The following is a 24,343-nucleotide window of genomic DNA, read 5'->3' on the forward strand; positions in this document are numbered from 1 at the left end:
GAGACACGTCACAAGCCCAGTGGTGCAATGGGGAGCATCCCTGCCCGTGAGCTAGAAATTCTGGAGTCAAGTTCCAACCCAGGACTTGATGGCCAAGGGAGGTGCATTAATAATGCAGCAAAACAAGTTGTGTATCAATGTGCAGATCTTTCCAACATATACCAATGGCGGCAGGGGGTAAGGTGGGAGGGATTCCTGGTCAGCCACATGATGGAAAGAAAATTGGCACCTCTACCATTACTATTCATAGCTTTGGACTACAACATGCATGTGAAAGTGTATGTTGTCACAGTAACTTGGTCTCCCTGCGGACTCTGGTTGGCTCAGTTGCCTCGTCAGCTGGTGTGGATCAGATTGGTGCCAATACTACAGGGTTTGATCCCCTTTCCGGTTGGGATGGATTCCCAAGGAGCAGTGGGCCTGCTTCTTGCCCTATCCATGGTGGAGATCACAGTGCTGTGGGCTGGACCTGCCTTCATGCAGAGAACTGATGAAGGAGTTACAAGCCCACTGACTCTTAGCTTGCCTGCAGTATATGGATCCTTCCCCTGCTTCGTTAAAGGACTCTTTCTCATGTTCTTTCAGTTTCTGCATCTGAATTGCATCTGCTGTGGTGACTCTCCCTTCGCCACCAGGGCTCTTTAATGTCATTGGTCAACAGGGCCTTTCACTGAAACTATTACATTTCCCTCCTTGCGCTCCCACTCCTCCCTTCCCCTCTCAACTATGACAGGTTTCCCTTGGTCCTTACCTTCTACCAGACCAGCCCATGTATTGAACTGATCATTTTCCAGTATTGCTGCCATAATCAAGCATATCTTCCCTTCATCATCCCTGGTATCTTTATTTTATCCAAGCAGATGAATAGATAGTTGTGTTTGTTTGCGTGTGTTATACCGAGCATAGCAGACCACACACAGGTTTAAAAGGGAATCCAGCAGGGCTATAAAAGGTTGAGGAGTCATAGCTAAGTAAAAAGAGGCTTGCAAAGGTTATTGAGAGGGCAATGGCTGAGTGTATAACTATGAATTGTAGGAAGAATAGGGATTGAACAGCTTGGCTGATAGGCAAGTTAAAGGGCAGGAAGTCCAATGCTGTAGGATGTTGGGAGATGAGAGTAGTATTGATCAGTGTAGGGAGAAATTCAGAGAATGTGGAAGGATTGTTAGAAGAACAAAGTGACACTATCACATCCGAATAATGACAGAAATGAATATAAATAGGGAAAAGAACAAAATCTTTTGGGAAAAGGAATTAAACACCAGAGGTTAGAGTCACTGGTCACAGAAAGAAAAGTCAAGACTAGTGAAAATATGAATGTGGGCAAAATATTAAAGAGCTTTTCAGTTTAGGACTTAGTTATTGTCTCATGGGATGTGAGCGTCATTGGCTAGGCCAGTATTCGTCGCTCATCTCTGATTGCCCTTGAAAAGGTGGTAGTGAGCCGCCACCTTGAACCACTGCTGTCCCTGTGGTGTAACTACACCCACCGTGCTCTAAGGGAGTACCAGGATTTTGATCCAGTGACAGTGAAGGAACAGCGATATAGTTCCAAGTCAGGATGGCGAGTGGCTTGGGGGGGGAGGGGGTATCGTGTAGGTGGTGGTTCCCATGCGTCTGCCACCCTTGTTCTTTCAGATGGTAGAAGTCGCAGAGTTGGAAGATGCTGTCTTCTCTAAGGAGTCTTCTCAGTTGCAGAGAAGGGACCGGAGGTAGGCAGGCAATCAATTTCCCATTACTGGCTGGTTTGCCGGCATGGGAAATGCTGGATCCGAGAGTGCGGGTTGGGATGTGACAGTAAACTAGTGCCTGTAAACCACACTGTCAATGCCAACTGGAGTTTTCCAATCGGCATGCAGGCCCTCTCTTTCTCCTGCCTACGTTGGCAGTGTTCACCTCTGGTGCGACAGTCAATTGGCTGTATCGTCCAAAATTATGTCCAGGATTTCCATCAGTAATATCTTCAGGTTCCCATCCATTATTGATCATGGCTTTGGGCATGAGACCCTGGAAAGAAAATTTTATCATGGCCAATCCACCTAACCTGCACATCTTTGGACTGTGGGAGGAAACTTTTTTCCCCTTGGAACTTGTTGCGAGCCTTTTTTACGTAGACGACAATCACAGCACATTACAGATACCTGATGAATACACTACTTCATAAAAATGTTGGGCTTAAAACCTCTGCAGTTGTTGGCCCAATCTCCTGCTGTAAACTGATGAGGCAAAAATCCCAAAGGACAGCAATCTGCCTGGTGGTGATTTAATCCTCGAGTGGGTCTGGTGCCGGTGTTGCCCCATGCTTCTCCCGGTCGGATTTCGCCGCCCATTCTTCTCGTGTACGCTGCCGCTTCAGCCGGCCCTCCCGTCCTCCACCTGTATTCTCCTTTTTCTCTGTTCCTGTGGATGTCAGGTTCGTTAACGTTTCCCTGCCCCCCCCCCTCCTTCCTCGCCCCCCCTCCCCCTTCCTCCCCTCCACCTCCCTGGCTCTCCTCCATTATTCCCTGTCTCTTTCCCCCCCCCCGTGGTTCGCCTTTCCTTCCTCTTAGACTGAGCCCCCCCACCCCCTCTTCCGTTCTATCTCCACCTCTCGTGCTTTGGCTGCTTTCCCCTGGTTCCTGGCTACCTGGCTATTTGTCTGCTTGTTTGTTGGCCACAAACAGGTCCCGGAACAATTGGGCGAATGGCTCCCATGTTCTGTGGAAGCTGTCATCTGACCCTCGGATGGCGAATTTAATTTTCTCCATTTGGAGAGATTCCGAGAGGTTGGACAGCCAGTCTGCAGCTTTAGGTGGTGCTGCTGACCGCCAGCCGAACAGGATTCTACGTCGGGCGATCAGGGAGGCAAAGGCAAGAGCGTCTGCTCTCCTCCCCAGAAATAGATCTGGCTGGTCTGAAACCCTGAAGACCGCCACTTTCGGGCATGACTCCACCCTCACCCCCACCACTTTGGACATTGCCTCGAAGAAGGCTGTCCAGTACTCCACAAGTCTGGGGCAGGACCAGAACATGTGGGCGTGGTTGGCCGGGCCTACTTGGCACCATTCACATCTATCCTCCACCTCCAGGAAGAACCTACTCATATGGGTTCTTGTTAAGTGGGCTCTATGTATTACTTTTAGTTGCGTCAGGCTGAGCCTTGCGCACGTGGAGGTGGAGTTGACCCTATGCAGTGCTTCACTCCAGAGTACCCACCCTATCTTGATCCCCAGGTCCTCCTCCCATTTCCATCTTGTTGCGTCCCATACAGTGTCGGCCCTTTCTACCAGTCGGTCGTACATGACGCGTCCAGTAACTCTTCCAGTAATGTCTGTCATGGCGGTTGTTGGTAAGTCCTTGTCTCCTTTCATAGGAAGGTACCTTAGCTCGTTCCCCCTGGCCAGAATTGGGTACTCTTAATTTTAAAAATTCCTCGCATTAATTCATTCCCAGATATCCATTCAATTTTACATACATTAACCATTTAAATGCCTAATTTAGGTTTGTGCCTTTTAATTACACCTAGGCGCACATTATTAATATAATTAAAGTTGCATACAGTCGACATTGCCATTTCCTTCATCTGCATTTGTGACCTCTCTGAGATAAGCAACTTATTCCCACTTGATGCTGATGTGGGGCAGTTTTTTTCTTTTTGATTCATTGCAATGAGAAAAATTGGGTTACCCAAACCCATTTCTTCAGAACCCTCTCAGTTGTTCGAAGAATTTTCCTTGCTTCAATCTGGTTAAAACGTTCTAGCTCATTCTACCAGTTAGTGCCCTATGAAGGATACTTGTGAGCCAGAAATGGGATATCTGCTGAGTGCCAGGTGGATTTGAAAGATCCCCAGTACTCCTTGAAGAAGAACGGGAAGTTTTCCTGTTGTCCTTCCCACAACCAAAATCAGTGAAAGTCATTAACTCATTACTCATCTCAATTGCTTATGGCGCCTTGCTGTGCACAATTCAACATGAATACCAGAAATGTCAGCTGCTGTTCGACGTACCAATAACCTCCATTATCAGGACTGCTCACTGACTGAAGGATAGCTTTGAATTAAGGGCTAATAATTCATGCATGATCTGCCCTCTACAAATCAACACCAACTGCACTCAATTAACACATGCCAAAAAAAGTGCTAACTGATGTCTTGTATGATGTTTACCAAGTTTACCAACAACTGAGGTCAACTAATTGCTTTCTAATTTCCTAGCTTTTGCCTTTCCCCATGTATAGTACAGGTTGTAAAGAATCATGGAATTCATTGTTATATTTTACATTTTGGTCATCCAGGGGTTATTTTTAGAATTTAAAATTCAATGTGTTTTTCAAACCAGTGATTTATCTGTAATCTTGCACCTTGTGTGATGCCTGGGGTGATGCTATCGGCACTGATGACTATCTGTTGCTTGTGTTTGCATTCCAGAATTATTAGATGTTGCAGCAAAAGATTTGCAGATCTTTAACTCATTCCCACCCAGAAGCATTCCCATGTAAAACTAACTGGAATGTGTAGACATTTTTGCTGCATGTGAACAGCACCAGAAATTCCTTCCATGTGGAAATATGCAATTTGCAGCATCAAGTTAGCCATACTGGGTTGGATTCTCCGATTTGCAGAATAAGTCCACAAAAAACGATGCCGTCCCCGCACCGATCCTCTGTCTGGTGGGGAACTAGCAGCTGCGCAGCGTAAAGGCCCCGGCTTTACCTGCGAATACGGCCGGAGAATTGCCCGGTCTGTGGCCGTGCACGCGCACGGCGGCGGCCTGCGGTGTCGCCCTGTGTAACATGGCGCCGGCCACGCGCGGACCCCGCCTGCCAAAAACTGCTCCCATGTACAACCCCTCGCCACCCCCGGACCACCCCCCCACCAGTGTCTCCAGCCCTCACCAAAGCCCCCCATGCCTGCAGAACGGCTCCCCCCAACTGTGGCGGCGCTGGCCACGCGAGGTTTCCGAACAGTGTGAGCACATGCGGCCCACTCCGTCGGGAAGTCGGCCCATCGCAGGGCGGAGCAACGGGGGAGGGTCTCTGGTGATGTCCTGAGGCCGTCTATACAGTGTACTCCCCAATTTTGCCATTTTGGAGGTGGCGGAGCATCGCAAAAGCGGCACCGTCCCCGATTTCAGCGAAAACGGGGATTCTCCAGCCGATCGCCGAACACGATTTCAGCGTCGGCGTCCGGAGAATCCCGCCCTCCACCTTTGCTTTGGAGTCGGGCATTAAGTTGAGTACTGTTTTTTTATCAGGTAAATACTGTGAATACATCTGAGCTGTTCTTCCAGTGAGAGGACTTATACAACAAATCCATATTTTCCCCAAACCTAACAATGGTTTGTGGCATTGGTCTGGTTAAGGAGAGAGGGAGGGGGTGCAAAGAAATTCACTGAAAAGGAGGGGAGGGTAATAAGGTTGGAGATTTCTGCCGTGATATTTTTTATAAAGTCTGTGCCGTCCCAGTTAGGGGCATATATATTCACAAATACCACCGGTGCCCCTTCCAGGACACCGCTTACCATGACATACCACGCCGTCGCGTCCCCCCCCCCCCCCCCCCCCCCCCCCCCACCAAACTGGGTTCATCACCGTCTTCGTCACAGTGAATGCCATCCTTTTGCTGAAAAGTATGGCCAACCCCCTAGCCCTCGATCCATAGAACGCTTAGTAGGTCTGTCCTATCCAACTCTTTCTTACTCTCAGTCGGTCTTTCTCCCTCAGGTGTATCTCTTGGAGGAAGACTATGTCGGCCCTCAAGCTTTTCAGGGGGCGAAGACTCTGGATCTTTTCACCGGGTTGTCAACTCCCCTGATGTTCCAGGCGACTATTTTCAATTTAGTGTGGCCAATCCTCCTACCCTGCACATCTTTTGCGTTGTGGGGGCGAAACCAACGGCAACACGGAGAGAATGTGCAAACTCCACACGAACAGTGACCCAGAGCCGGGATCGAACCTGGGACCTTGGCGCCGTGAGACAGCAGTGCTAACCACTGAACCACTGTGCTGCCCTTTGGCAGCTGATACCTTTAAGACATTCTAATAACTTTGGTCACGTGTGAACAAATATCCAGAGAGATGTGTGAACAAAATCTAGGAAAGAGCCAATCATATTATAAGATTAATATAAATTTGATTTGTGTGTACTTGAAACCAGGGTCTCTGTTGCATAACACCTGGAGAGTGGACCCTTGTGCTCCCCATAACCAAAATCTATTAAAAGTCGTGGGTCAGGTGAACTCCATGATACACTTTGGAGTTTTCTAAACCCTGGCCCGTAACTCTAAGAATAATCTCAGTTTCCCCTAAATTCATGTAAAATCCTATTGTCGGGTCTACTAAATCACATCTGCTGTCATTCTTATCTAAAAGTGACCATGTTACCATGGCAATATCAAAGAACTTTCCAGTCAAAGCATGCTGTTAGAGGACTGGCTGATTTCACTCAATACCCGAGGAGACACGTTCCTTCAATAATATCATAACCGTAACCTTCCAAACTTTCCCTTTGAGGGGGCGGGGCCTGTTCAGATTGCCCCACCTTGTAAAGTGATCTTTTAAAATGAGGTCTACAGTCCATAATTTTGAAATAAGCTTCAATTTCACAATGTTCAGAGACAGGAAAGGTAACAGTTATTAACATGACTTACACTTTAGAAGTTAGTAAATTCAGAGTCTCAGCTTAGCTCAGTTTGCAGCATCTCAATAAGTTGTGAGTTCTGGCCCGTTCACAACATCTGGGCATTATTAGGATTGATATCTCAGCGCAATATTGACAGAATGCTACATCGTTGAAGATGCCATGTTTTTGGTGAGACTTTAGGTCACGGAATCATAGAATTTACAATGCAGAAGGAGGCCATTCAGTCCATCGAGTCTGCACCGGCTCTTGGAAAGAGCACCCTACCCAAGCTCACACCTCCACCCTATCCCCATGACCCAGTAACCCCACCCAGCACTAAGGGCAATTTTGAACACTAAGGGCAATTTAGCATGGCCAATCCACCTAACCTGCACATCTTTGGACTGTGGGAGGAAACCGGAGCACCCGGAGGAAACCCACGCACATATGGGGAGAACGTGCAGACTTCTCACAGACAGCGACCCAAGCCGGGAATCGAACCTGGGACCCTGGAGCTGGGAAGCAATTGTGCTAACCACTATGCTACTGTGGAACTGTTTTACCTCTTCAGGACGGCATAAAATATTCCATGGTAATTTTCAAAGTACAATTCTCAGTGTTCTGGCCAATATTTGTCCCTTAACCAACACCACATCATCTCATTTACTGTGGTTTATTGCTTTGTTACAACACCCTGAGCTAGAGCACAGTCAATTCCAGCCCCACTGGGCCCGGAGTCACAACACAAGTGAATTATTAGAAAAATACCCGAGGGTTTGGCCCTTGGCTGCCCACTAATTAGTCACCGGGTTTGTAAATGTAAACACAATTACTGTTTATTTATAGCAAGAACTACAATGAAATATGCAGCAAATACAACTGGTTAATTATGGTCTAATTCCTAATTCTCACTTTAACTTGCCCCCTCCCTACACACTCGTACAAGACAGACAAACACAGAGAGGTGCAAAGGGGTTAAAAAAAACATAAGTAAAAGGGGTATAAAAACTGAAGTAAAAGGAAGAAGTCTTTGTTTCAGATGGTGGTTTTTTTAGCACACCTTCCTGCACAGAAAGCTTGCAGGTTAAAGTCTCTGTTTGCAAATGGTACCAGTTTTCTCTGTAGAATCATTCTATCTGGTCTCTGTAGTTTCTGAAATACAGCAGTCACAACATTTCTGGAGAGAAAAAGCAGATCCGGGTCTTGGTTTGCAGTCTGTAATCACTTTTCTATAGATAGATTTGTTCAGGTCGCTGTAGTTTCAGAAATACAGCACTCACAGGCTTTCAGGAGAGAGCTAGCAGGTTCTTGTCTCTGGGCTAAAAATAATAATAATAATAATCATCACTTATTGTCACAATTAGGTTTCAATGAAGTTACTGTGAAAAGCCCCTAGTCGCCACAGTTCAGCACCTGTTCGGGGAGGAGGTCGGTACGGGAATTGAACCCACGCTACTGGCATTGTTCTGCATTAGAAGCCAGCTATTTAGCCCACTGTGCTAAACCAGCCCCTGCTAGGATCAAAACTGAAACTCCTTGGGTCTCTGAAAATCATTCCAGTGAGAGAGGATCCAATCACCGGGCAGAGTGGCCTTTTGGGTTAATTCATTGGCCAGCAGCCAATCAATCAAACCAAGTCCCACCCCATCTCTCGTCTGGTGCTGACAACTCTACAGCCTCCTGTTTAAACCAGCTGAGACAAACAGACTTCTCTCCTGTAACTTCTGAATTCTTCTGTTTGGCACAGTGGTTAACACTGCTGCCTCACAGCGCCAGGGACCCGGGCTCAACTCCAGCTTTGGGTGACTGTCTGTGTGGAGTTTGCACTCTCTCCCCGTGTCTGCATGAGTTTCCTCCAGGTGCTCCGGTTCTTTCCACCGTCCAAAGATGTGCAGGTTGCCTCCTTCTACCATCAGCTGGGAAAGTACATCCTTCCTGACATTGACACGTTCTACGAGGGCCTGCAGAGAGGAGTTGCTCAACATAGGAGCTTGACCTTCATCTCCCATTCCTAACATCTCCAATGATTGGTGCTGGCAGTAAGGACTCCAGGCCCTCCTGTAATTATGGCAGCCGGATATGATGGCGAGACACGCACCAACAGAAAACCGTGCCGCTACGGGATATGGCTGTTAATCTCCCGGATTCATAATTAATGAGGTTGAGGGAGGAAGATGTGGCAGGGTTTCCCATCAGCCTCCACAGGGGGAAACACTCCCCATTCCCAACCCTGCCACGGAACATAGACTCGGATGGGAGAGTTCGGCAATCGCCTACATCTGTTTTGTCACTCGCCTCCCGAAGGCGTTAGGAGATGGGGTTTGTGAGGGGAGGCAGCTATTCTCGAATATTAGGAGGGTGTTAAATGTGCTTAGGACCCCGGCGGACGGAAAGGTGACAGAGGTGGTGGTTGCATTGGATGCAGAAAAGGCATTTGATCAGGTAGAGTGGAGGTATTTGAATGCGATGTTAGAGCGGTTTGGGATTGGGCCGAGATTTGTGCAGTGGGTGGTTATTGTATAGGGAGCCGAGGGCGAGTGTCCGCACAAACAGTATGAGTTTGGGGTATTTTGTTTTGCACCGGGGGACCAGGCAGGGGTGTCCTATGTCCCCTCTGTTATTTGCGCTCGCGATTGCGCTTTTGGCCATCGCACTGAGGGGTTTGGGGGTGTGGAAGGGAATAGTGCGGGGCGGGGGGGGGGGGGGGGGGGAGGGGGTGGAACATAGGGTGTCTTTGTACGCTGATGATTTATTATTGTATGTGTCAGAGCCGAGTGTGTCACCATCTGAAACTGAATTTGGTGTTTGGGTGATGTTAAGTCTTTTAGATTTGATATTCAGGGCTCGGGGTGAGATTTGAATCCTGGATTTTGATTACTGTCCTGAAATTGCCTTCTTAAAGAGGAAGTTTTTTTAATAAAAACTGTGGAGGAAAGTTACTGAACATATTCACAGGGGTCTGCTGATGAACTTTTAACACAAAGGATAAAACATTTATTAAACAAGGAAAGTGACTTATATTACACCAGACAAAGAGATTGGAAAGATCTCAATACCAACATTTGAAAATAATTCAAATCACTCTATTTAGAGTGTAGAGGGATAGTGTTGAGGAAGTGGGAAGGTTGCAGAAGGATGTGACAGGCGAGGAGAGTGGATAAAGTAGTGGCAGATGGACTACAATGTGGAAAAGTGTGAGGTTATGCACTTTGGCAGGAAGAATAGAGGCATAGACTATTTTCTAACTGGGGAGAGGCTTTGGCAATCTATTAGAAGCCTAGAGGGACTTAGTTCATGATTGTTGTTTTAATAAATATTTTTATTCAAATCAGAGTATACATAAACATGAACACATAATTTTTCAAAAACATTACACAATCCCCACAGTTTGACATTTTTCCCCTTAACATCCCCACCCCTACCCGCTGGCAACAAACAAGTCCTCAAACAGAGACAAGAACAATCTCCATCTCACCAAGAACACCCCTTCCGACCCCCTGAGGGCAAATTTAATCTTTTCCAACTGAAGGAATTTGGCTATATCCCCCAGCCACACTGACATCCTTGGCGGCTCCATCGACTTCCACTCCAGTGGAATTCGTCATCGGGCAATCAGAGTGACGTCGGCCACCACATCGGCCCCTTCCCCTCCAACAGCTCCGGCAGCTCCAATACCGCAATGATCGCCACCAGAAGGCCTGGCGGCATAGCCACCCCACAATTCTCGATAATGCTTCAAATATCGGGCCCCAAATCCCCACTAATCTTGGACATAACCAAAACATGTGGGCATGATTTGCCGGCTCCCCCTCCACATCTCTCATACTTCCTCTATCTCGAGGAAAGGACCCGTTCATCCGAGCCCGTGTCATATGAGACCTGTGCACCACTGTACCAAGCTCATCCTAGCACAGGATGACATTATATTCACCCAGTGCATAATGTCACTCCAAACTCCCCATCCTAACTCCATGCCGAGCTCTTCCTCCCACACCTCAACTGGTGCATACTGTGTGCCCACCAGCCATCCGTCAATATCCACGATCATCCCATCCCCAACTCATCTGGCAATAACAACCTGTCCAACAGTGTGCGCTCTGGTAACTGAGGGAACGACGGCATCTCCTTCCACACAAAATCCTGCACCTGAACTTCGCCTCAACCCCCTACCCCCCTCGGCAACTGGTATCTCTCCTGTAACTCACCCAACCCTGCAAACCTTTCTTCCATGAATAAGCCCCTCGCCTGTTCAACCCCTTTCCTATGTCACCGCCGAGACATTGCATTCATCCCTGCCGAGGTGAACCGGTGATTCCCACAAATAGGAGCCAGCACCAACATATCCCCCACACCAAAATGCCACCTTAGCTGATTTCAGACCCTTAATGACAATGCCATCACCGGATTCACTATCTACATACCCGGGGAGAACGGAAGGGGGGCCGCAGCCAGGGCCGTTAAGCTTACCCCCACACACAACGCCTCCTTCACCTGTACCAACTCTGCCCCGCACTGCCGGGCCTTCTCCATGTTTACCAGCCAGTAATAATACAACAAATTAGGAAGCGCCAGCCCCCCCTCCCCCGCCACCTTTGCAAAAACACTGCCGAATCTGTGGTGTCTTGCCTTCCGAGAACGGCGAGATTAACCTATCCACCTTACAAATAAAACAACTTTGGCAGGAATATAGGGAGGGACTGAAACACAAATAAAAACATTGGCAGGGGGTTCATCATGACCGTCTGCACCCTCCCTGATAAAAATAGTGGGAAGACAGACCACCTCTTCAGATCCACTTTCACCCCTTCCACCAAGCAAGTCAGATTCTATTTATGCATCACAGCCAGGTCATGGGCCATCTGGATACCCAAGTACCTGAACCTTCTCCTGGCCAACTTAAATGGCAGAGCACTCAAATCTGTCCTTCTCCCAGGGCGTTCACCGGAAACGCTATATTTTTGGCCATATTCAATCTTTATCCCGAAAAAGCGCCAAACTTCTCCAATATGCCCATTATCCTATCCATTCAATTCAATGGATTAGAAATGTACAGCAACAATTCATCTGCATACAGCGAGACTCTATGCTCCATGCCTCCCCTTACAATACCCGACTACCCTCCCGGTGCCCGAGTGCAGTAGTCAAGGGTTTGATAGCCAGCGCAAATAGAAGTGGGGATAATGGTCACCCCGCCTTATACCCCTGTCTAATCAGAAATATACAAACTAATCGTCTTTGTCCTAACACTAGCCGTGGGGTTGCTTTTATAACAATGGCACCCATGAAATAAACGTGGCCCAACAGGGATTCACCTCCAGGATTTCAACGCTGCCCTCTGAGATTTTTTTTCTTCTGGACCTCCACATTCAATCAAACTTCACCTTGCATCACAATTTCAGATCTTCAGCTATGCCAAGCAGAACACCAAAGCGCCCGCAGTAAGGAGTCACCAACCTTCGGCTGCCTCATCGAATCTTCAGAGCTTCTCCCAAGTCCACTTAGCTACATGTCTCTTTCTTTAACTTGGAGTCTTCTTCTCTCTTGTCATTTATCTTGACTCAGTGATCCCTGTCTTTGTCTCTGCCTGAGACTCTTCTGGGATCTCTTTCTGTCCCACTCCACGGTTTGGAACCTTCTTGGTTTAGGCCTTCTCCCTGTGCTCCTCCCCGGGACACCTTCTCTGGAACTGTGTTCTAGTTCCAGGTCACCTGATCTGCAGTTTCATATATATGTGTGTGCGCGTAGGGCCAGTTTCTGGCCTAAAGATGGTGAAATCAATGAACTTGAACCTTTCTCAGCTAGTGCATGTGTGCAAACCCTGAACTGTACATGTGCAGACATTCTCCGGCCAGCTCATGTGCAGAAGGCCTCAAGCAACGACCGCTGACTCTCAAACTCAACTGAAGGTAAGTTTCTTTTCTGACTTTCATCACAGTACCAATTGGATATCCTATGCTTTCCCCCCTACCCACCATGTATATTGTTCTGTATTTTATGGTGACCTGCTTTTTCTTCAGCATGGCCAAGTCTCTCTAACTTTTTAATTTAATTAGTATTCTCATAATGAAATCTTGGGAGTCAGCAGGATAGAAAACACTAGCTTGCGGTTGTCATTTGACCAGCTTGTAAGAATTTTCCTTTCGTACAGACATTCTGCCGTTGCAGACATACTTGGAGATTTCTTTGAATGGCGCCCCATGGTGAGAACGCAGCCAAGATCATCTTTAGCAAATCAGGTCTTGTTCTCTCTGCAGCAAGGTTTATAACAAACATGTAGAAAAAAGACTTTACTGTTATATTTGGTTTGAATGGGTTTGATTTTTTTTTCTTCATACTACACAATCCTGACCAATACCACAGCAAAGCAAGTCTTTGCAGATGTCAGTTTAACACGCTGTTGGAGGAACATGAGGACAGCCTGTGATGTACATTGTCTCAGTTTGTTGTGGAAGGAAGGGCTGGTGATGGCTGCTGTCGGCGAGATGGGGAGAGGTTTTTTTCTGTACATTAGGTACAATGCAACCCATTGGAGATTATGCCCCAAAGATTTATTCTTATTCTTTGGAGGTGAAATTCCACAGAAAATTTCTCTGAGCCTCAAAGAGGATTGCTAATAACTCTAGGATATTGATCCATCTCAACAATCAATAAGACTGAGTGGTCTGCTGTTTGCTGGGCAACATTACACCTGCCCAAAGCACTGGATGCATTATACTCACAGAATGATCAGCTGAGTCTATGTATGCGATTTTCCAGCCCTTCCTGTTAGCAGGATCTTCCATTCCTGCCAAAGTGGACCCCCCGCCGCAGGTTCCCTGCTGGTGGGGCCGGCAAGCCATTCAAAACACTGTAGTCTTTAGTGGAACCGGAAGATACTGCCAGTGGCCAATGGCAAGCTTCCTCTGCCACGGAAAAACCTGCTGTGGGGGGAGCGGGCGCAGAAAAATTCCGGCCTATATCTATCCTTTTAGATACTTATCTAGTTTCTATTCAAGAACCTAATCACCTCAGCCTCAACTGCTCTTGCTGCTAGCCTGTTTCGTCTAAATAAATCAATAGATGAATTAATGTCTGCTATTCTTACAATGAGAACATTTATTTTCATTTTAGGTGGGGCATTCCAAGAACTTCCATGAATGGTCTCCCCAATAACAAACTAAGAATATCCATTTGTCAATTGGGTCTGTTTGGTGGTTTGATAATTCTGTGGTGAAATGAACCGTTAGCCCACGCATTGTTTCATTACTGCTGTAAAAATGATTTTATGGACAGCAAAAAAGTCCGCAGGTGCCTGATGTCCTAATGGTTGCCATCCTATGCCTACAGGTAGCCGAGAAGCAGCATTCACTTATGCCATCACCGCGGCTGGTGTAGCTCATGCAGTGACTGCTGCGTGTAGTCAAGGAAACCTGAGTAACTGTGGCTGTGATCGAGAGAAACAGGGCTACTACAACCAAGAAGAAGGCTGGAAATGGGGAGGCTGCTCTGCAGACATCAAATATGGAATCGAATTCTCAAGGAAATTCGTAGATGCAAGGGAAATTAAAAAAAATGCCAGGCGGCTGATGAATCTGCATAACAATGAGGCTGGGAGAAAGGTAAAATCTATGTACCTGAGACACTGGACAGGGAGAACTTCAATTCCCATGCACCTGATGAATACGTCGACTTTTTCTTGTGTGTGTATTTGTGCTAATTAGTGAGATATTTTAAGATGAAATTCTTTTTTTTCTGCACTCCAGGTCACACATGGGTTAAATGAATTTCAGAGTCCCCCTCAAGTTTTTTCAGCAGTGTTGGGTCCGAAATTGTACCAGCACGAACTTCACATTGCCATCTTTGCTTAGTGATTCGGCTCAATTGCAGTCATTTTGAGGATAGAATTGAACTGTAGGTGCCCGATTGACAACAGCTAGGCTAAGAATTCCGACACTAGTTTCACTTAGCACTTCCAGTGCTAATTTGAGAGACTTTTGAACTCTGTTATTCTGTGCCGGACAACCTGAACCGACAGAGTAAATATTCCAACATATAAATAAATAGGGAAACATTTCAAATCCTGTTTCCACCCTTAAGATATTTAAACTGAAGAAAAAAGTGAGATTGAATGCTTGAACATAAGGAATATAAGAGGGCGACTCAGCTTGTGCCATTTCTATACAATTATCAGCAGATGGTTTGGTATCTGGCCAAGGAAGGGGCAACTATTTGAAAATAGGACTGAAAGATCCAACAATATGGCATCTCTACTAGATTCATAGCCTGTTGTATAGCCTGATATCTGTTGTAATGCTGAAGTGGGGCTTGAACATACAACCCTCTGGTCAGGGTGTCTTCCGCTAAACTGGCACCCTGGTATGGTTAAGGAAACCTTAATTTAAGAAAAGCAAAGTATTACAGATGCTGGAAATCTGAAATAAAAACAGAAAATCTGGAAATTACAAGGCAGGCAGCATCTGTGGAGAAAGAAATAGAGAGTTAATGTTTCAGTGACTTTGCTCAATAACAGATCACAGACCTGAAATGTTGACTCTGAATTTCTTTCCATAGATGTTGCCGGGCTTCTCATTATTATTAATAAAACCTTGTTTTGACTCTCCTTAAAATCAGATAGGGCGGCACGGTGGCACAGTGGTTAGCACTGCTGTCTACAGTTCTGTGGATCCATGTTTGATCCCGACCCCAGGTCATACTATCTGTGTGGAGTTTGCACATTCTCCCTGTGTGCTGGGATTTTACCCCCACAACCCTCAAGATGTGCAGGTAAGGAGGATTGGCCACACTAAATTGCCCCTTCATTGGAAAAAAATAATTGGGTACTCTAAATTTTTTTTTTTTAAAGTACAGCCAGCCTATCTAATACCTACTCTATATCAATTTTTATCCCAAGTGTCTCAACTACCTCTTCTTTCCCTATGTCTATGAAGAAGTTACCTCCCTCCTTATTAAAGACAGATGCAAAATGAATGCATACATTTTCATTTAAGTCCCTAACCAGCCCCAGTCCTGCTTTTAGCATTCTTTTACTGTTAATGCCTATTGAACAATTTTGGATTACTTTTTATGTTTGCTGTCAGTCTTTTCTCATACTCTTTTTGCCTTTCTTATTTGTTTCTTCACTTCCCCTCTGAACCTTCTTTATTGAGGCTGGATAACTTTATTATCACAATTCCCCCTGTCATCCATGGTTCCCTAAACCTACCATTTCTGTCCCTCATTTTCGCAGGGACATACCTGTTCTGCACTCTAATCCACTGGTCTTTAGTGGACTCCCACATATCAAATGTGTATTTACCCTCAAACAGCCGCTCCAGTCCACATTCTCCAGCTCTTACCATGTTCTGTTGTAGTTAGCTTTCCCCCAATTTAGCACCCTCACTCGAGGACCACTCTTGTCCTTAGAACATAGAACATAGAACAATACAGCGCAGTACAGGCCCTTCGGCCCACGATGTTGCACCGAAACAAAAGCCATCTAACCTACACTATGCCATTATCATCCATATGTTTATCCAATAAACTTTTAAATGCCCTCAATGTTGGCGAGTTCACTACTGTAGCAGGTAGGGCATTCCACGGCCTCACTACTCTTTGCGTAAAGAACCTACCTCTGACCTCTGTCCTATATCTATTACCCCTCAGTTTAAAGTTATGTCCCCTCGTGCCAGCCATATCCATCCGCGGGAGAAGGCTCTCACTGTCCACCCTATCCAACCCCCTCTATTAAGTCTCCTCTTAACCTTCTTCTCTCCAACGAAAACAACCTCAAGTCCATCAGCCTTTCCTCATAAGATTTTCCCTCCATACCAGGCAACATCCTGGTAAATCTCCTCTGCACCCGCTCCAAAGCCTCCACGTCCTTCCTATAATGCGGTGACCAGAACTGTACGCAATACTCCAAATGCGGCCGTACCAGAGTTCTGTACAGCTGCAACATGACCTCCCGACTCCGGAACTCAATCCCTCTACCAATAAAGGCCAACACTCCATAGGCCTTCTTCACAACCCTATCAACCTGGGTGGCAACTTTCAGGGATCTATGTACATGGACACCTAGATCCCTCTGCTCATCCGCACTTTCAAGAACTTTACCATTAGCCAAATATTCCGCATTCCTGTTATTCCTTCCAAAGTGAATCACCTCACACTTCTCTACATTAAACTCCATTTGCCACCTCTCAGCCCAGCTCTGCAGCTTATCTATATCCCTCTGTCACCTGCTACATCCTTCCACACTATCGACAACACCACCGACTTTAGTATCGTCTGCAAATTTACTCACCCACCCTTCTGCGCCTTCCTCTAGGTCATTGATAAAAATGACAAACAGCAACGGCCCCAGAACAGATCCTTGTGGTACTCCACTTGTGACTGTACTCCATTCTGAACATTTCCCATCAACCACCACCCTCTGTCTTCTTTCAGCTAGCCAATTTCTGATCCACATCTCTAAATCACCCTCAATCCCCAGCCTCCGTATTTTTTGCAATAGCCTACCGTGGGGAACCTTATCAAACGCTTTGCTGAAATCCATATACACCACATCAACTGCTCTACCCTCGTCTACCTGTTCAGTCACCTTCTCAAAGAACTCAATAAGGTTTGTGAGACATGACCTACCCTTCACAAAGCCATGCTGACTATCCCTGATCATATTATTCCTATCTAGATGATTATAAATCTTGTCTCTTATAATCCCCTCCAAGACTTTACCCACTACAGACGTGAGACTCACCGGTCTATAGTTGCCGGGGTTGTCTCTGCTCCCCTTTTTGAACAAAGGGACCACATTTGCTGTCCTCCAGTCCTCTGGCACTATTCCTGTAGCCAATGATGACATAAAAATCAAAGCCAAAGGTCCAGCAATCTCTTCCCTGGCCTCCCAGAGAATCCTAGGATAAATCCCATCAGGTCCCGGGGACTTATCTATTTTCAGCCTGTCCAGAATTGCCAACACCTCTTCCCTACGTACCTCAATGCCATCTATTCTATTAGCCTGGGGCTCAGCATTCTCCTCCACAACATTATCTTTTTCCTGAGTGAATACTGACGAAAAATATTCATTTAGTATCTCGCCTATCTCTTCAGACTCCACACACAATTTCCCATCCCTGTCCTTGACTGGTCCTACTCTTTCCCTAGTCATTCGCTTATTCCTGACATACCTATAGAAAGCTTTTGGGTTTTCCTTGATCCTTCCTGCCAAATACTTCTCATGTCCCCTCTTGCTCGTCTTAGCTCTCTCTTTAGATCCTTCCTCGCTACCTTGTAACTATCCATCGCCCCAACCAAAACTTCACACTTCATCTTCACATAGGCCTCCTTCTTCCTCTTAACAAGAGATTCCACTTCCTTGGTAAACCACGGTTCCCTCGCTCGACGCCTTCCTCCCTGTCTGACCGGTACATACTTATCAAGAACACGCAGTAGCTGATCCTTGAACAAGCCCCACTTATCCAGTGTGCCCAACACTTGCAGCCTACTTCTCCACCTTATCCCCCCCAAGTCACGTCTAATGGCATCATAATTGCCCTTCCCCCAGCTATAACTCTTGCCCTGCGGTGTATACTTATCCCTTTCCATCATTAACGTAAACGTCACCGAATTGTGGTCACTGTCCCCAAAGTGCTCTCCTACCTCCAAATCCAACACCTGGCCTGGTTCATTACCCAAAACCAAATCCAACGTGGCCTCGCCTCTTGTTGGCCTGTCAACATATTGTTTCAGGAAACCCTCCTGCACACACTGTACAAAAAACGACCCATCTATTGTACTCGAACTATACCTTTTCCAGTCAATATTTGGAAAGTTAAAGTCTCCCATAATAACTACCCTGTTACTTTCGCTCATATCCAGAATCATCTTCGCCATCCTTTCCTCTACATCCCTAGAACTATTAGGAGGCCTATAAAAAACTCCCAACAGGGTGACCTCTCCTTTCCTGCTTCTAACTTCAGCCCATACTACCTTGGAAGAAGAGTCCCCATCTAGCATCCTCTCCGCCACCGTAATACTGCTCTTGACTAGCAGCGCCACACCTCCCCCTCTTTTGCCTCCTTCTCTGAGCTTACTAAAACACCTAAACCCCGGAACCTGCAACATCCATTCCTGTCCCTGCTCTATCCATGTCTCCGAAATGGCCACAACATCGAAGTCCCAGGTACCAACCCATGCTGCCAGTTCCCCTATCTTGTTTCGTATACTCCTGGCATTGAAGTAGACACACTTCAAACCACCTACCTGAACACTGGCCCCCTCCTGCGACGTCAAATCTGTGCTCCTGACCTCTATACTCTCATTCTCCCTTACCCTAAAACTACAATCCAGGTTCCCATGCCCCTGCTGCATTAGTTTAAACCCCCCCAAAGAGCACTAACAAATCTCCCCCCAGGATATTTGTGCCCCTCAGGTTCAGATGTAGACCATCCTGTCTGTAGAGGTCCCACCTTCCCCAGAAAGAGCCCCAGTTATCCAGAAATCTGAATCCCTCCCGCCTGCACCATCCCTGCAGCCACGTGTTTAAATGCTCTCTCTCCCTATTCCTCATCTCACTATCACGTGGCACGGGCAACAACCCAGAGATAACAACTCTGTTTGTTCTAGTTCTGAGCTTCCATCCTAGCTCCCTGAAAGCCTGCCTGACATCCTTGTCCCCTTTCATACCTATGTCGTTAGTGCCAATGTGGACCACGACTTGGGGCTGCTCCCCCTCCCCCCTAAGGACCCGGAAAACACGATCCGAGACATCACGTACCCTTGCACCTGGGAGGCAACATACCAAACGTGAGTCTCTCACGCTCCCACAAAATCTCCTATCTGTGCCCCTGACTATCGAGTCCCCAATTACTAATGCTCTGCTCCTCTCCCCCCTTCCCTTCTGAGCAACAGGGACAGACTCCGTGCCAGAGGCCCGTACCCCATGGCTTACCCCTGGTAAGTCCCCCCCCCCACAAGTATCCAAAGCGGTATACTTGTTTCTCAGGGGAACGACCGCAGGGGATCCCTGCACTGACTGCTTTTTCCCAGTCCCTCTTACAGTTACCCACCTATCTCCAATCTTTGGTGTAACTAATTCCCTGAAGCTGCTATCTATGACCCCTTCTGCCTCCCGAATGATCCGAAGTTCTTCCAACTCCAGCTCCAGTTCCCTAACTCGGTCTTGGAGGAGCTGGAGATGGCAGCACTTCCTTCAGGTAAAATCAGCAGGGACACTAACTGCATCCCTCACCTCAAACATCCTGCAGGAGGAACATTGCACTCCCTTCCCTGCCATTCCTCTTACTTTCTACCAAGATCTGGCTAACAACTAAATTACATTTTTATAAAAAATAATAATATAATAAAATATGGTACTTACCTCAGACCAATGGGTTTTGTTATTAGGTTAGAGGAGGAGGGCGGGTGGGAGACACTACACGTGTAGTGTCTCGGGTTTCCTCTCCACCAGAATTTATTGGTGAGGGTCTTCCCAGACGTCCGCGGGTCGACTTCCTGTTCCCGCCTAAAAAACTAATTTAAAAAAAGAAAAATTTTCAGCTCCTGCTGAAATTGACTAACCAGCCAGCTCCACTCCCGCCGAAATCGACTGGCCTGCCCCTGCAAAGACAAGTGCTTTTAAAGGTTGACTTACCTCCCAGCAGCCACTTCCGCAATGCTCCCGCTGAAACTGACTCACCAGCTGATTCTCCCGCCGAAATCGACTGGCCTGCCCCTGCAAAGACAAGTGCTTTTAAAGGTTGACTTACCTCCCAGCAGCCACTTCCGCAATGCTCCCGCTGAAACTGACTCACCAGCTGTTCTCACGCCGAAATCGATATCCCGGAACGTTAAGATGCCAGTCCTGTTCCTCCTTTAACCATGTCTCCGTAACAGCAACAATGTCGTAATTCCCCACACTAATCCAAACTCTAAGTTCAACCCCCTTACTTGTTATACTTGTGTTGAAGCAAACGCACGGCAGACCCACTGAGATCAGCGACTTTCCTCTGCCTTCTCCATGAATATTTGAAAACTTACGGAATTATGATCACTATTCCCAAAATGTTCTCCCATTGAAAATTCGGTCACCTGGCCGGGCTCATTTCCAAATATTAGATCCAGTAAGACCTCCTCCCTGGTTTACTATCAACATACTGCTTCAAAAACCCCTCTTGGACACACCGAACAAATTGCTATCCACGAAGGGAGTCCCAGTCAATATGGGGGCAATTAAAATCACCCACCAGAACAACCCTGCGATTTTCACATCTTTCATGGATTTGACTACATGTTTGTTCCTTTGTAAAGCGCTGGCTGTTGGGAGGCCCATAGTACAACCCCAACATTGTGATTGCACCCTTCTTATTCGTGAGCTCTACCCATGATGCCTCACTGCAGGGTCCCTCCAAGATATTCTCCCTCATCATATCTGTGATATGTTCCCTAACCAGTAATGCAACTCCCCCACCCTTTCTGCTGCCCCCTCTATCTTGTCTAAAAGATCGATATCCCGGAACGTTAAGATGCCAGTCCTGTTCCTCCTTTAACCATGTCTCCGTAACAGCAACAATGTTGTAATTCCCCACATTAATCCAAACTCTAAGTTCAACCCCCTTCCTTGTTATACTTGTGTTGAAGCAAACGCACGGCAGACCCACTGAGATCAGCGACTTTCCTCTGCCTGCTCTCTCTCTTTGCTATATTTGTCTTAGTCTCAAGCTCTTCCCCAGTCTCTACACTTGCTGGCCTGCTGCTCCCGTTCCCACCTCCCTGCCATACTCGTTTAAACCCTCCCAAACCCTCCCAAAAGATTCATGTACTCTTAACAGAATGCTACATCACTGCTATTTGCTGCCAGCCTACTCTTTGGCTGAGGGTTTTCTCACCACTGGTCACATAACTTTAATTTTGCAGGAATTTGGCTTGTGCACTTTTGGTTTGGCTAGTCAATCTGTTAGCTAACCTAATTTACAGCTAGCTGTCCAGCAAGTGTGACAATAACCCTGTACAATGTGAATTATGACTTGCCTACATTGGATGCAGTAGCATGGAATCAAAACTTTCACATTTTTTACCAAACTTTCATAATGTCAATATCTGATACGGGAGAAATAATCTGTGGTATAATTTTATAATTACAATTTGCTGATGTGCAGATGTTTGTTTAATCTTTGTCATGTCAGCTAAGTGCATGTGAGCATGAACATTCGCACTCAGTACTTAAAGAGCTAAAAATACAATCTTTACACACCCATTACAGACTGGGCATGTATCATTTTACAGTGGGTATTTGACTATTATATTTATTTGCAATGGGATTTATTTAGTTTGGATGGTACCATACCATGGGCAGGATCTCAGTTGTAAAACAATCAACAGATATGTAAGAAATGCAAAGGGCCTTGTAACCTGCTTATTAGCTAATCAACTTATGTATAACCAGCTTATTATCCCATTGTTTCAGATGCCCAATTATTTCCAGTGGGAATTTACATATTCCAACCGGTATTATTAGGTCATGTTAATATAGTCAGGGGTCATTGGTTCCTGGCAAAGAGATGAGTGGATTAAAGATCCGATTCTTGACCAGCAGTAAAGGAACAAGAGTAAAAGAGAACACCACATTCCTTGAGACATATTCCACATTCCTGACCGTCAACAGAAAGAATTAGAAACAAAAAAAAAGTATCATTCCGAATACCAGTTGAAACATCTTAACTGTCAACAGGGGAAGGGGATGGGAAATAGATGGAAGTTAGTCCGCTGTAGTAAGTGGCAAAACCGGCTCACCTTGTGTAGAAGACGCAGGTTTGTGATGTGAGAGAACATGTTGATCTAATTAAAAGGTTTAGCATCATGCTTTTGTTCGCTTTCTGTCCCGTCATGCGGTCTAAATGTCTGTCAAGTCACTGGAGCACTCAAACGTTTTCTCACTGGTTATCATGTACCTCAACACATCTGAGATTTAAAGGATCAACCCATTGCTGATGCCATTTACCACAAGGTGGCTTATGGAGCTTGTTAGTTCAGATTGTGAGAGATTAGTTTGAACTGATAAACAGGCCTCTTTAACTCTAGTGGCAGAATCTCAGACCCAGTTTCTTGTGGATCCATGATTCTGTTGCTGGGTTAAGTAACTGTTTAGCAGCTGGTGGACAGACACTGGGCCTGCAGAATGCAATTGCCAGTGTACAAGTGCCTCAAACATGGAGGACAAACTAATGCGGGAAACAAAACCATTCCCACTGAGTGCAGTAAGGAATACCGTTCACAGGTTTGGGAAAGGAAACCAGCTTTACTTTGTAGTCGAGCTGTGGTACCTCTAGCGTAGGGCTTCATTTCCATGCTCTCCCACCAGCAGGTATTTAGATGGGGGGGGGGGGGGGGTGAAATAAAACAAATTAGTTTCCTTCTGGGTTCCATGACCTCTCAGCAATTTTATGCTGGGGTGGGAAAGCCCTTGGACAGGTCATCATCAACCAATTGAGAACCTTATGTGGTCAATTATTTACCACCCAATGACCGTTTCCCACCCAGCCTCATATTTAGGAAGGCGGGAGGATTTCATGGGTGTGAGGAAAGCCCCAAAATGATCATGTGTAGGCCTCGGGCGGTGGGGAGGGCCTCCATCAGATTTCCCTTCTAACTTTATCCCTCACCCTCAAGGTCTGGTGCGACTGGACCTCTCATATCATCTATCCCCCGATACCTCAACCCCGCACTATCCATCCCCTGGGCTTTCCCTACCCACCTCACACCTCATCCAGAGACCCTGAAAATTCACCTTTCCGTGCCCTCTCGGGGCTTAAGTCCGTACACTTCATGAACTCTCACATTTGTCCACTGCAATTCCTGTCACTGCCCAGGTTAGAGAGCTGCTGGCCAATCAGACAGGACGGCAACTCTCTAAGGCAGGACCTTCTCCCAAGTGAATGGCAGGAGTCCTGCCTGCAGTCAATTAACATTCATTCGGACATGGACTGTCTGTGGGACAGGCAGTGTTGGCTGGGAATGTGAGTGCTTGATCTTGCCACTATGAATATCAAGTTAAACCTTCAAAAGGTATCAAATTTAACCACCATTAAACAATATCCCCTTATGGGGACTTTTTAGAAAATCCCAACAGACATTAAGATGGTTTCAATATATACATTTTATCATATCAAATGTAATGAACGTAAAGAATGGAGGAATTACGCATGCAAGGAAACTCTAGAAACCTGGGTACTTATATAATAAAGGGGCTAATAAGGAAAAATACACTGAAATTGTTGTGTAAAGTGATGATGGAATAGAGAATTTCAATCAACAAGTAGGAGAAAACCTGTGGCTGTACACTGGCATCCTGGGCAAACTCAATCTCATAGATTTAAAGTAGATTTAATGGGTGCGATTTACCATCGCGTCCCATCGGAATCGGGACAGGACACTGCCGGTAGATCCCACGAGAGGCCTCTTCCGGGATTCCCAATGGTCATTATGCCTCGCGAGGTCTAATAAGAACCTGAAAGATGTCGCGATATGGATCCCGCCCACAGTGGGTGGGACCCAGACTTGCAGAGTTAAGTCAGCTTATCACTGTTGATGCCAGATCAACTGGTCCCCGAGGAGACCCCAGCCAGACACCATTTAGCACTGGTCCCCACAAACAGGGACCAGGAGGGACAGCACTTGGGGGGTCTCCCAGGCGATTGGAAGCCCCGAATGGTTGGTATCTTGGCAGGGTGCCAGCCTAATACCCTGAGAGTGCCACCTGGGCATCCG

The 24,343-nt window shown here is 46.5% G+C and overlaps 1 protein-coding gene across 3 annotated transcripts in view; it reads left to right on the plus strand.

Moving 5' to 3' along the window:
- The window catches only part of LOC140396232 (protein Wnt-7b), a 146,168-nt gene that overhangs the window by 101,072 nt on the left and 20,753 nt on the right, over window positions 1-24,343 (plus strand). For all 3 annotated transcript variants that reach the window (XR_011936489.1, XM_072484565.1, XM_072484564.1), the window contains exon 3: window positions 13,928-14,199. Coding sequence is in view for 2 of the 3 variants with exons in the window: in XM_072484565.1 (XP_072340666.1) it covers window positions 13,928-14,199 (272 nt within the window). In the remaining variant the exon portion in view is untranslated. The remainder of the gene's footprint in view (window positions 1-13,927; window positions 14,200-24,343) is intronic.

Source organism: Scyliorhinus torazame, chromosome 19 (genome assembly GCF_047496885.1).
Source record: "Scyliorhinus torazame isolate Kashiwa2021f chromosome 19, sScyTor2.1, whole genome shotgun sequence".
Taxonomy (NCBI): domain Eukaryota; kingdom Metazoa; phylum Chordata; class Chondrichthyes; order Carcharhiniformes; family Scyliorhinidae; genus Scyliorhinus; species Scyliorhinus torazame.